Here is a 13,497-nt window from a genome sequence, read left to right as displayed (position 1 = left end):
AGAAGGTTAACAGTTTATCAAGAATGGATCTGCTCACCCACTCTTCACAACTTAGCCCAAGTGACAAAGTACTTGTGAAGACTTCCCTAAGTCCGTTCCTTAGTGCTTCAAACATCTGGAATTCTTCCTGGATGGTGCTTGTTACATTTTTTCCTTGTGAACAGTTAGATGTCAGCTTGTATTCTGAGTACAGAAATCCAAACGAAAAAGCTCCCCCCAAACAGGGACTGTTTCATTAATTTCAAATATCCTCTAGCAGGGGGCTATGAATACATGGCATTCATTCATTGTAACTTCTGACCAGAGAAAAGGCTCCTAGACAACCAGGCTTCCTACATCAGGACATCTCCCACCTCATACGCACAGGGCAAGGAAGAGGATGCATGGTACACTCTGCTCAACATAGAAAATCTTGTATAAATCAGTTTCTTTCTCTTTACAGAACCTTTATGGATGCCCATGAAAAATGAGGATAAAAATCAAGTATCAGTCTCACAGCACTGTTAGGCAGATAAATGCTACCAGGGGGACTTTGTGAAGTGTAAGGCCTCACAGGAATGTTAGCACTTAGGAAACAGCTTATTTCCCCCTGAAGCTGTGGGATGGCAAGAGCCAGGGCTAGGCAGGGTTCCACAAGGCGGTTCCACACCCGGTTCAGCAGCTCAGAATTTCATCACCACTCCAAACCAGACCCCGAACCCAACAGACCTGTTCCCTGGCCAGATGAGAGAGAGTAAGACTGTGAGGGTCATTAGCAACTCCCAAGGCCAGAAAGATGCAGAAAGCCATCTTCCAGCCTGTGAGTCCTTCAGCACTTGGAGGTTAGTTTCTAAGAGGAGTTCCACAGAGAGCTTTACCTTGAGGCCCAGGCTACTCTGCTATCCTCTAAAAATATCCACCACATCAAAAAGTTTAACCCATGAGTCTTGTGGAGGAAAACTGAATGTTTCATACCATACTCTGACTTCTCCTGTGTCCCACCCAACATACTTAGAAAAGCCCTTTCAAAAGGAAAAAATTAACTTTCTAAAACTGTTCTAAAAAAAAAAAAACCACCCTTGGTTCTAGAGTCAATCAAATTGAAGTTCCTGGGTCAGCAAGATGGCTCAGTGGATAAAGGCACTTGCCACCAAGTCTGAAGAGCTTGATCACCCCGAGGCCACATGGATGCACGAGAGAACCAACTGTGGAAGAGAATCAACTCCTCTACCCACACACCCCGTGATACATGTGCCCTCCCACTAACTCAGCCAATGAAATAACCTTTTAAACAATCTTACGCTATTTTGTGTATGCACAAAAAACAAAACACCGTGGAAAGCAGCTATCACTAGTTACATCCAACCCTGCCCAAGAAACAAGGAGAAAGCTTGCCCTAACCAGTTCAGAAAAACTACCAAAGCCAGGTATTTTCAGACAGAGCCTCACTGTGCAAGCCCTGGATGGCCTGGAACCCACTCATATGCCAGGCTGGCCTGGAACTCACACAGACCCACTTGCTTCTGTCTCCAAAGTACTAGGATTAAAGGTGAGCACTAGCAAGCCCAATTTCAGGGCTGACCAAAACAAAACTTTTTAAAAACTTTAATTGTATATAAGTATGTATCTGTATGTGAGAATGTGCATATGAGTGGAGCAGGTTCCCTCAGAGGCCAGAAGAGGCCACAGGACTCCCTCAAACTCCCAGAGCTGAAATTCCAGCAGTTGAGGACTACCTGATATGGATTATAGGAACCAAACTCAGGTCCTCTGTGAGACCAGTACAGTCCTTAACTGCTGAGCTACCTCTCTAGTCCAGTGGTTCTCAACCTTCCTCATGCTGTGACCCTTTAAAACAGTTCCTTGTGTTGTGGTGACTCCAACCATAACATTATTTTCAATGCTACTTCATCACTGGTAATTTTGCTACTGATATGAATTATAACGTAAATATCTGTGTTTTCCTATGGTTTTAGGCAACCCCTGTTAAAGGGTTGTTCAACCCCTCCAAAGGGGTCATGACACACAGGTTGAGAACCACTGCTCAGGTCCTTCAAGAGAGATTTTTTTTTCTTAAATTAAAAGTATTATGAGAAAAAAAACACAAAAGGGCATTTCCTAAATTCGAAGATTATGGTGAAAAGTGGTCAGCCCGGCCTTGAACTCATAGATCTGCCTGCCTGCCTGCCTGTCTCTCCTTCCTCCTGAGTGCTACCATACCTGTGGTTTTTTTTTTTTTTTTTTTCCTTTTACAATGTGTGTATGTGTAGTGCATGCAACAGGGAGGTCAGGAGACAACCTGCAGGAGTCAGCTCTCTCCTTCCATCTTGAGATTGAATCAGGTCCTCTGGCAGCAAGCACCTTTAAGTCATATCACCTGTCTTTGCTTGTCCTTAGAATAACAAGTTTAGCAGGAGGCAAAAGAAACTTAAAGAAAGCTTTTTTTGAGATTTATTTTTATTTGTATGGATATCTGGCCTGCATTGCATGTATGTCTATGAACCACATATGTGCAGTAACCTCAGAGGCCAGAAGAGGGTATTGGATCTCTTAAAGCTGGATTTACTATTGTTTTTAGCCACGTGAGGGATGGGAATTGAATCTTGGTCCTCTGGAAGAACAGTCAGTGCTTTTAACCAGTGGACCAACTCTCCAGCTCAAATGTGATTACTTTTGAGGAAGTGTAGTTTAGGGAGATTAGTAGACAGAGCAAAACTTTCCACAGTCCTGTTTTACACATGTTTAAAATTTTGACCCATATACTGCCAGGCGGTGGTGGCGCACGCCTTTAATCCCAGCACTCAGGAAGCAGAGGCAGGCGGATCTCTGTGAGTTTGAGGCCAGCCTGGTCTACAGTGAGATCCAGGAAAGGCATCAAAACTACACAGAGAAACCCTGTCTCGGGGGAAAAAAAAAAATTGACCCATATAAATGCAGCACTTCTCTACGCCCAAAAATAAATAGTCGCCACAGTGATTTGTAGCAATGGAAAATTTGGAAAGCGAAAAGGCTACAGCTAGCGGCGTGGACTCCAGCTCTTGACCTGAGCTTCCTCTCTGACTCCAAAGTGACCTTCCCTAAGGGTCCACAGCAAGATCGTCTACGCCAATGAGAGGTTACAAATAACAAAAATGTTCAACCGAGCCAGAGCCATGTGAGTGGTCTATTTGGCTGATTACAGTCAATTATATACTATTATACTGCAATTATTGTAACATAAGGCGATCTGTATGTGAATATATGACAACTGTGTATATACTTTAAAAGTTCTGGCTAGCCAGGCAGTGGTGGCGCACGCCTTTAATTCCAGCACTCAGAAGGCAGAGACAGGAGGATCTCCATGAGTTCGAGGCCAGCCTGGTCAACTGAAGTAAGTTCCAGGAAAGGCTCCAAAGCTACAGAGAAACCCTGTCTTGAAAAATAAAAAAGTTCTGGCTAGCCTTTAATCCCTGCACTCTGAGGCAGGCAGATTTCTGAGTTCAAGGTCAAGCTCTGGTCTACAGAACTCTAGGCTCTAGGACAGCCAAGGCTACACAGAGAAACTGCCTCAAAAAACCCAAAACCAATCAAACAAAAGAGTGCAAAAGGATACAGACAATCTGATACTCAGGGATTATTTTGTTGTTGCTGCTGGTTGTTGAGACAGGATCTTCTGTAACCCAGCTAGCCTGGGACTGCAGAAGTAGGCCACTACACACGGCTTTATGTGGTGCTGAGGAATGAACCCCTAAACTATACACCCAGCCTCCAGGAAATTCTAATTGATATAAAGTTGCTTGAGTTTCCTTTTTCAGTACTGACTTAAGAACAAGACCTACTTGAGATAGAAGCAAAAAATACACTTTAAAAAAAAGTATCAGGATCTTGAGCAGAGTATAAAAACTACAAATTTTTTTTTAAACAGTTTTAAAGACTTCAATGAGAGACAGAAAATGCTCAAGAACATTATAGCCCAAAGACCTGGGTGTGAACACAGAGAATGTTTAACAAGGGTGATGTCAGACAGGGAGAAGAGACACTCAAGAGGACTCTGGTCTGGTGGTCTGAGAAGCCCCAGAAAATATAACTAGGTAAAAACCAAGAACTAACTTAAAGCATGTGGAGAATAAACAAGCTGTGGACAACAGCAAGATTTCAAGAGCTTTCAGAAGAAAACTACAAACTTAAAATGGTGGGGCTGGGTTGGAGCTCAGTGTAGCCTGGTGGGCACAAAGACCTGAATTCAGTTCCCAGCACATCCATGGCAATGTGGGGATAGCAGTGGATGCCTTTATTACCATCACTATGGGGTGGGGGTGGGGGGTTGCGGGTGTAGAGGCAGGAGGATGTGAGTTCTGGGTAAGCTTGTGCTACACCCTAGGATCAGAATTCTCCACCACTAGACGCGAAAGCACAGCAACCTCTTCAAACCCTGACACCAGCTCTGCCCTACCTGTCCTGCACACTAGGTCTGCTACCTCGGCACTCCGATGGCCTAGCCAAGGATATCGATCACACACCCAGCCCGGGCTACAGAGCTAGACCTGGTCTCAAACATGTTATGCTTAGCTGGGGGTTGTGGTACATACCCTTAATCCCAGCACTCCCCTCTTCAACATAGTGAGTTCCAGGGTGGCACAATAAAACCTTGTACTTGGAAAGAAAAAAAAAATCCTGCCTAAAACTCTAAATTCAGCCAAACTATTAAGTTGGAGTGAGATTTGACTATGTATTTTTAAACAGGCCGGTCCTCAAGTTGACCTCCAATCCATGCCTGTGGTTCAATAGAGCCTTCAGATGGAAAGGGAGGTGTCCAAAGTCAGAGGTGAGCAGACCAGGGTTCAAACCGTGGTGTACATCCCAGGCCATTCTGGGTTGCATTACACTCAGTATCAAGCAACACCAAGGAAGCACACGCTGCCACCACCCCAAACCAAGAACCAGGAACAGGAACTTCAACATCACTCTGTAGGTTAGTTAAGGGTGGCTGACTTGCCAGGAGCTGGGCAAACAAAGGGTGGGCCCCAAGAAACAGAAGAACTGACCGGGGAGACTAAGAAAGAGAGTGAGTGGATACAAACAACAATATGGATAGTCTACCAGAGAGAAATAAATACACATACCCACAGAAAACCACATGTTCTCAGTTGCTTCTCTCCTAATAGCCAAAAGGGAGAAAGAGCCCAAAGGTCTGGCAACTGACAAGTGAGTTAGCAAAATGAGTTGTACTGAAACACCACACTGCAACAAGGATGAACTTGAACATGTGCTAAGTGAAAGAAGCCACAGGTTCTGGTTCCATTTACATGAAATGTTTAGAACAGGCAACTCATAAAGACAGGAAAGTAAAGCTGGGCTTGGGAGTGGCAGGCCTGCAACCCCAGCTATTCTGCAGGCTGAGACAGGTCATCCATCCCGAGCAACTTAGTGAGTCCCTGTTTCAAAATGAAACATAGAAAGGAGGCTGGGACTATAGCTCAGTGGTAGAGTGGTTGCCTCACATGCACAAGGCCCTAGGTGCCGTTTCCATTTCTTCAGCCTCCTCCAGGGAGAACAGTTGCCTCTGCCTGCCCCTCACCCTTTCATTTCGGACTCCTGTTTGGGCCATCTAGCTTTGGATCCCTCCCCTTCCACTTGACGGCTCTCTCCTGGCTGCCCAGCTCCTGCCCAGCTCCCGGCTCCTTTTATGGCCTTACCACCCCTGCTGCCCTCTGCAGCACCGCCCGTCCTTCGCTGGCTGCTCTTGGAGAAACTCACCTCTTCTTGTTACACTTCTCCTTCCACCACTCTAGTTCTCTTCCACTCTCAATCCCCACTGCCAGTTTTGACCTTTTGAATGTTTCCCATTCCTAGTCTGTGACTATTGCCCACGTAAGCCCACTGAAGACTGAATTTCATCATCTCCCCAGCAAGCTTTCCAGTATAGCTGTCTTCTGAGCTTCCTCAAAGCCCCAAGCTCAAGGCCTCAATGGAATCCTACAATTCCACCTATGCTCTGTCTTCAGGGCCAACCCTTCAGAGGTCACACCCTCACGTGAACCTGGAAGTTTCTTACCAACAAAGTAGAAATTTTTTAACCCATGACAAGAATTATCTCTACTTTGACATGCTCAACAAATACCTTACTAAATTCCACAAAAAACTCTGTATCTAGAACACAACTTAGTTCTAGCTCACTTCTTGGATTTCATTCAATAATTTCTTACACATAATGTTAATTACAAAACATCTTTAGAAGCCTTTTATTTCTAAGGTAGCTTGGTTATTCTTTTACATGCTCATCAGTGCTGCTCCTGACACCTATTTTTCAAAACTGATTAATTCATTTTTATGTATATGGGTGCTTTGCCTGCATATCTATATCTATATCTATCTATCTATCTATCTATATATATATATATATATATGTGCACTATAAGGGCATTGGACTTCCTAGAACTGGAGTTAAAATAGATAGCTGTGAGCCACCACATGGGTGTTGGGAATTGAACCTAATCCTCTAGAAGAGCAGCCAGTGCTCTTAACTGCTAAACCATCTCTGCAGCCCTGACACCTATTTCTTTTGTGCCTAGCAAAAAATCACCCAGTGGAAGATTCTATCTTTCTGCCCTTATAAAAAGACTTGGTTGAGTAAGGCAGTGGTGGTGCACACCTTTAACCCCAGCACTCAAGAGGCAGAGACAGGAGGATCTCTGAGTTTAAGGCCAGCCTGGTCTACAGAATGAGTTCCTGGACAGCCAGGGCTACACAGAGAAACCCTGTCTTGAACTCTCTGCCTTCCACGCCCCCCAAAAAACAGACCTGGCTGCTGTCAACAAGGACATCTTCAAAGACCCTACTCTGAAACACAAGCCAAGTGGGAGGCCAAGGTCAAGTTTGAAGAGAGATATATGAGATGGGCCAAAACGAGTGCTTCTTTTATTAGTTTCGATTTTGGGTCTTTGTCTCTCCATCACTAAAAATAAGAGGTACAAGACAGGCTTAGTGGCACAAGCCTTTAATCTCAGTACCTGGAAGGCAAAGGCAGGCAATCTTGGTGAGCATGGTCTATATAACAAGTGCTAGACCAACCAAGGCTACAGAGTAAGAGACCCTGTCTCAAAACAGTTAATAAACAAAGAAACAGCTGATAGGCAGAGCAAGCCAGTTCTCTCCAAGAGTGTGGGTCCTGGAAGGTGGCCATGCTCCAGTGGATGGCAGGTCCTACACCTATGTGCATATGGGCAGCACTAATTGGACTAGAGAGTTATTCAAAAAAGAAAAAGAGTATATGGGTTGGGAAGGAAATGTGATGGGGAGGTTTTGGGAGAGTTTGGTAGATGGATATGATCAAAATACATTGTACATATGTATGGAATTCTCAAAAATAATTTTTTAAGAGGATGAGCCAGCAAGATGGCGCAGTGGGTAAGGGGGCATGCTGCCAAATGTGATCACGTGAGTTCAATCCCCAGAACCTATATGGTAGAGGGAGAGAACAGACTCTAAAAGTTGCCCTCTGGTCCCATACACTCAAACATGGGCACATGGCTGGGCAAATGCACACTCACCAACTGAATACATAAATGTAGAAAAATAAGGTCTGAGGAAATGTCACACAAGTGTAAGGACCTGAGTTCAAATCCCAACAACCGACATGAAGTATGGTAGGGCAAGTTTGCAATCTCAGTGCTCGTCCTTTGCCAAGATGGCAGAAAGAGGGGATCCTTGGAAGGCTGGAGGCCAGAGAGTATATGCAGTGCCAAACAAAAGAGGAAAAAGGAGACCCTGATTCAGGGAAGATGACAGCCAAAATTGACACCTGAACTCATACTCTACCCTCCACACAAACACTATGGCACAGCCATGGCTGGACTCACACACACACACACACACACACACACACACACACACACACAGGAAAAAAGATATTGAAGCCAATGTTTAAAAACCTGGAGATTTCACATAAAAATCTAGACTTTGGCATTGCTTCAAAGAGAATGACATTTGTATTTTAAGAGGCTTCACTCCGCTACCTAATCTAAACTAGGTTATCTCAGCACACTCTATAAAATAGCCCATTTCATTGTATAGTGTCCTGCTAAAATTGTTTATTTATTCTACTTTTTTGATTGTACTGGGGACTGAACCCAGGACCACATGTATGCTAAGCTAGGCTCCCACTCCTCTTTTTACTTTTTATTTGAAATGAGGGTCTCACTAAATTGCCTGGGCTGGTCTTGAATCATGAGGCAACCCTTCTTTCTGCCTCAGTCTCTAAAGTATCTGAGATTGTAATTGTATACCACTATGTTCATTCACATTATGTTTGTCTTTGCAGGACTGGGTACTGAACCCAGGACTTTACACATTCCAAGCAAGCACCCTACTACAAAGCTATATTCCCAACTCAATGACCATTTATTTTATTCAAATTAATCAAAAACTTAAAGCTATGAGAAGAGACCCTATTGGTCTTAGACTCATAGCTCCAAAGAGGACCTCCTTGAGACAGTAGGATCTCTAGGTTATAAGTTGCCCCCAATTACACATAAAAGTAATGCATTCATATAATCTCTCTTCTTCCTCATCCTAGAAGCACATGGGCTGGTCACCTAACCTAATCCAATCCTGAAAATTAGACCTAATTGTTTAGTATCCTGTTCCAGGAATTCATACAGGCATTCCTTAGTGACACTTAGTGAACAGTCTCATTGTCCCAAGTGCTGTTCTAGTGCAAAGGACTGTGGGAAGAAGAGGGAAAGTGGGGGTAACATGCTGAGGGGAAGAGATGGGTTTCAAGGGACACTTCTGTCTCTAGACCTATGGCTTTTAGTCTGTCCAACTGGTTCTTCTTGTCTTTTAAGGGTCAAGGCTGTCTCCTTGGTGAGATCTTCCTTGTAAATGAGCCTTCAGCCAGCTTCCTCACCCCTGACTTTCACTTACTGCCCTATGCAAACATAAGCTACTGTATGCTCAACACTGTAGCCCTCACCTCCATCCCATGTGGCCATAAAACACCATCTTTCTTATCTTCCATGGCTCCTCTCAACTGAGATACCAAAGCCAGTGCTTGAGTTACTGCTCTTGAAGCAAGGAAACACTTCCCAAACTTGGCATAGAGGCCTATGAAACTACTGACCCATTGCTGTAGTTTCTAGAGTATTCATTTTATTTATACATAGATTTAACAATCTATGAAGATAAAGTTACTATCAACCACTAGGTAATTTAACATACTGAAAATTAAGATAAGTAAAGGTCATTATAAAATATAAGTAAAAAAAAAAACCATGAATTTCTTCTTGTGCCCCTGACAGTAGGCAGTTTTAGATCTACTTCTTACTGACGGGAACATTTGGGAAGCCAATGCAATGTCCTGGGCTTCAGGCTCAGCATCCATGAGGGGAGGAGATGACGGGGCAACAGTCATCTTCACATGAAAGGGCTATTATAAGGATTGAGAATGTGTGTGAGTGCTGAACACTGTGTCTTGCACCTGAGTGCTCAAAACATACTAGCTACCCTTGTGTTCCAAGAACTAACCCCTCCCATTTTGTTAACCCATCTTGGTGTTTAGCAATACTTAGTGGAAGAATCTGTGGTTAAAAGTGGAACTTCGATTACAGGGTCTTTGTCACACTGCCTGGATGACCTGAATAAAAAGTAAGGGCAAACGGGGGGGGGGGGGGGGGCGGGGGGGGGGGGGCGGGGGTGACACCAAAGCAAAACAGGAAAGGAGCAAACACCTTTTTCAAACAACCCGTCACATCTTTTCACATCTTTCTTCTTACGGAAGAGAGCCTTCTACCTGTCTCTTCCTCTACAAAATGAGGATATCTGCCTGCTAGGTTGTAGATTCTTGATGTAATAACACTCCAATAAACTGAGTCACTGCCTAAGAGTTCTGGACTCACTAGAGTCAGTGACCTTAGACAACACTCCCGTTTAAAAAAAATAAAAAATGAGAATGATACCTATTTCACAGGACTGTGCAAGGAATAAACCAAATAACACAAAGTATTTGGGCCTGGGAATACCAAAAGAACCCAATTACTGACTAAATTACCAGCCCATTCATTGGACTTCAAATCCTCCAAGGTGGAGTGGAAAGAAACTAATATTGGCTCTGGAGCTGAGAGAACTGGGCTTTTTGTTAAGCAGCTTGATGACCGCGGGCAAGTCTGGGACCCTCTCCAAACCGTTCCTTCGCTCCGGTGGCCGGGAAGTGAGACAACTCTGCACGAGCGGATCCCTGGGCTCCTACCAGGTCGTCCACTTCGCGGTTAAGGCTGCCGAAACAAAGGCCGCCCGCTCCCTAGTCTGTACCCGAGGGGCCACCAACTCAAAATCCCTGCCGCTCAACTCCCTTTGCAGGGCCACAGCAGGAGCGCCCGGGGCTCCGCCAGCCGGGACCGCCGCACTGCCGCCTCTGCCCGCTCCATCAGTAACTTGCTTTTGCAGCTGTTGCCCAAAGTTTTCCGGAGCGCCCGGAGACCCGGCTGTCAGTCAGCCAGTCGCGGAAAAAGAGCAGGGGCGTGGGGAGCCGAGCGGAGCCGAGCCGAGCCGAGCCGAGCCTCAGCGCCCAGCCCGGGAACTCCCGAAGCCGCTCCGGCGGCCGGGCGGGGAGTGACAGGTGCGACGCCGGCGACGGAGACCGGACGAACCCGAGCGCGTGTGGGCGCGGGCGAGGCGGCCGCCTCGCGTCCTCCTCCTCCTCCTCCTCCTCTGGCAGGCATGCGACGCCCCCAAACCCCGCTTCGGACCCCGCGGCGCCCACGACCCCTCGGCCTCCGGGAACTGCCCCCCGCCCTGCGCCGTGTGGCCCGCCCGGGCTCATCAGGCTTGGAGCAGGAAGAACCGGGAACCGCGGTCGCGCGCGGGGTGGGCGCAGGCGCAGCCGCGAGGAGCGAGGAGCGCCGCCGTAACCCCTTCCTCCCCGCGCGCCCCCCGCACTCCCACCCAGCCGCCACTCACCATCGATGTCCCCCAGCGTCAGCTCGTCGCCCAGCTCCGTGAGGGTGTCCATGGTCTCCAGACCGCCCAGCTCGCTGCTCTCGTCCATCGCCCAGCTTGGCGCAGAGTCCCGTCCTCCCCCACCACCACCGCCACCGCCACCGCCCCCACCCCCACCACCACCCAGCCGTGAGGTCCGGCTCAGGGAGACGCGGAGGCGGTGCCGCCGCCACCGCCCATGACACCCGACGGCCCCCACCTGGTACCGCCTCACCGGCCCGTGCCAGCCGCCGCCATGTTTGAGCTGAGCCCGGACTCCGCGGAAGGGGCGGGGCGGGATTCCTCCTCCCCCCCCCCCCCCCCCACCCGCCCCGGGCCGCGCCCACCGCGGCCCCGCCCCCCCAGCCCCCGCGGGGGGGCCCCCGTGTTTGTTGTCAATGGGACCAGGCTCGGCTTAGCCAATCGGCGTGCGAGGCGGCTCGTGGGGTGATGGCGCGTCATCGATCAGCAGCTCAGATTTGCATAGCGGGGCCCCGCCTCTCCCGGCCGCCGTGCGCCCGCGGAGAGTAGCCGCCCGGCCCTCGACCCAGCCTTCCTCGGCTGTTAAAGGAGCCGCTCCTTTCCCCCCCTCTGGATCAGCTCCAGGAGCGACTGGGTCGGTCGGACGTCCGGGACCAGGAGGGTTAACGGACGGCTGCGGGGCGCTACCTACCACCACCCCGGTACGCGGTGGGCGGGCACATTACGTCACCCTCCCAGGCGCCTCGCCCGAGCCCCGACAATCAGGGAGAGCCGGTCCAGACCCGGCTGGCCGGGGACTTCGTTCCACCCGCGGTTCGACCCGGGCTGAGTCGCCTGAGTGCTGTCGGCATCGGACAACTGGCCCCCAATCCGGGGAACCCCACAGTCACTCAAGGCCTGTAAACAAGGCCATTTGCCCAAGCCCACCCTGGGTCTCCGCTCCAGCCGTCGGCCACCTCCCTGCACCATCTTACGGGTGGCCACGCTGTACACCAGAGCGCGGGCTTCCAAGAATTTATCCCGAGGAAACGAAGATCAGGGTTCAGAGAAATGCCGAGTAGATACACATACCCAAAGACATTCATCACAGAGTTCTCTGTAACTAGGGAAGACCCAGGAAGTCACCATGTAAATGACCTCCGCAGTGAAAGATCAAGGCATCCTTAAAAAATTATGCGATGGGCATTAGGAAACAGACGTGTGTATTTATTGACAGGAAAAAGCTTTCATGACATACATGGGAAAATCTTCCAGGGTCTGAGGCAGCTGTTTTCGGGGGCCAGCCAGAACTAAAGACCACACAGGCTGTATGGAGAAACTTGTGGCTCCCATCAGTCCGTGCTATTGGGCTGGGTAGGCAACTGTTGCTAAGCCTCGGTTTTGTTATCTTCAAAACAGCACAGGACCACCCTTGCAATTTTCACATTTATTTGATTCCTGTAGCAAGCAAACAGCTCTTGCCTTCCAGGTGTAAGTGTTGCAGCCCTGGGGGGGGGGGGGGGTTTTCCCAATGCAAGTGTTGCAGCTCTGAGGGGAAAGGTAACAAACCTCACACAAGAGATCTACAGGCACAGACACAAGACTGTGGCTGGGAGAAGCAGCAGAGAACTGAGCAGCAGGCAGGCTTTATACAGGGTTTCTTGAGGGTATGTGTGGATGGAGGTTTCCTAGTGGGATTCTGTGGCCTGATCTCAGGAGCAAGTAGGGATTGGTGAGTTTCTGTGGGCTGATCTTGGGCTGCTGCTTTCTTCTTCTTCTTCTTCTTCTTCTTCTTCTTCTTCTTCTTCTTCTTCTTCTTCTTCTTCTTCTCCTCCTCCTCCTCCTCCTCCTCCTCCTCCTCCTTCTCCTTCATCTTTTTTTGTAGGGCAGAGCTTGGCCACCTGCATCCTGAGGGGCTGCAAACTGCCTTTAGGGACCTTAGAGTAGTCTGGGGCACAGGACCTGGCCACTTGAGGGCCTTACATTAAGTGCGTGTGTGTGTGTGTGTGTGTGTGTGTGTGTGTGTGTGTGACAGAAACACTGAACATAAAAGTAACAGACAGTGGTATAAGGGACCAAGAAAAAGGTGTGATAAGACTAACAAGGGGCCTGACTTGTGATGTCAAGACTCTGGCCTGGGACCAGCAAGATGGGTCAGTGGGTAGAGGTGCTTGCCGATAAACCCAGTGACCCAAGCTCAATCCCTGGGATCAAACCAATTCCGGTAGGTCCTCTGTCCTTACGTGCGTGCTTAGGCAACTGGCCTGCAAAAGCACAAATGAAGGCTCAGTAGAAACGGTTGGCGGCACACACCTTTTCTTTGGGGACAGGTTTTATGTAGTACATGCTGTCCTTGAACTGGGTTTGTAGACTTTTTTTTTTTTCCTTGAAAGATCTTTATTTTTTTAAGCTGGGCAATGGGGTGCATGCCTTTAATCCTAGCATTCTGGAGGCAGAGGTAGGCAGATAATCTGAGTTCAAGGTCAGCCTGGTCTACAGAGAGAGTTCCAGGACACCCAGGGCTACACAGAGAAACCCTGTCTTGAAAAACCAAGTATAAATAAATAAAATAAAAATAAAAAATAAGTGGTAACAAGATGGTCA

The 13,497-nt window shown here is 48.1% G+C and overlaps 1 protein-coding gene across 2 annotated transcripts in view; it reads right to left on the bottom strand.

Annotated features, from left to right (window-relative positions):
- The window catches only part of Srebf2 (sterol regulatory element binding transcription factor 2), a 61,025-nt gene extending 49,790 nt beyond the window's left edge, over nt 1-11,235 (bottom strand). The window contains exon 1 of one of the 2 annotated variants that reach the window (XM_036207507.1): nt 11,153-11,235. Coding sequence is in view for 1 of the 2 variants with exons in the window: in XM_036207508.1 (XP_036063401.1) it covers nt 10,915-11,002 (88 nt within the window). In the remaining variant the exon portion in view is untranslated. Of the gene's footprint in view, nt 1-10,914; nt 11,054-11,152 lie in introns of those variants that run through there. The other variant, XM_036207508.1, reaches the window with a different exon arrangement.
- Nucleotides 11,236-13,497: the final 2,262 nt, after the last annotated feature.

This window comes from Onychomys torridus, chromosome 16 (assembly GCF_903995425.1).
Source record: "Onychomys torridus chromosome 16, mOncTor1.1, whole genome shotgun sequence".
Classification (NCBI taxonomy): domain Eukaryota; kingdom Metazoa; phylum Chordata; class Mammalia; order Rodentia; family Cricetidae; genus Onychomys; species Onychomys torridus.
The sequence above is the reverse complement of the archived record's forward strand: the minus strand, read 5'-3'. Positions and strand labels throughout refer to the sequence as shown.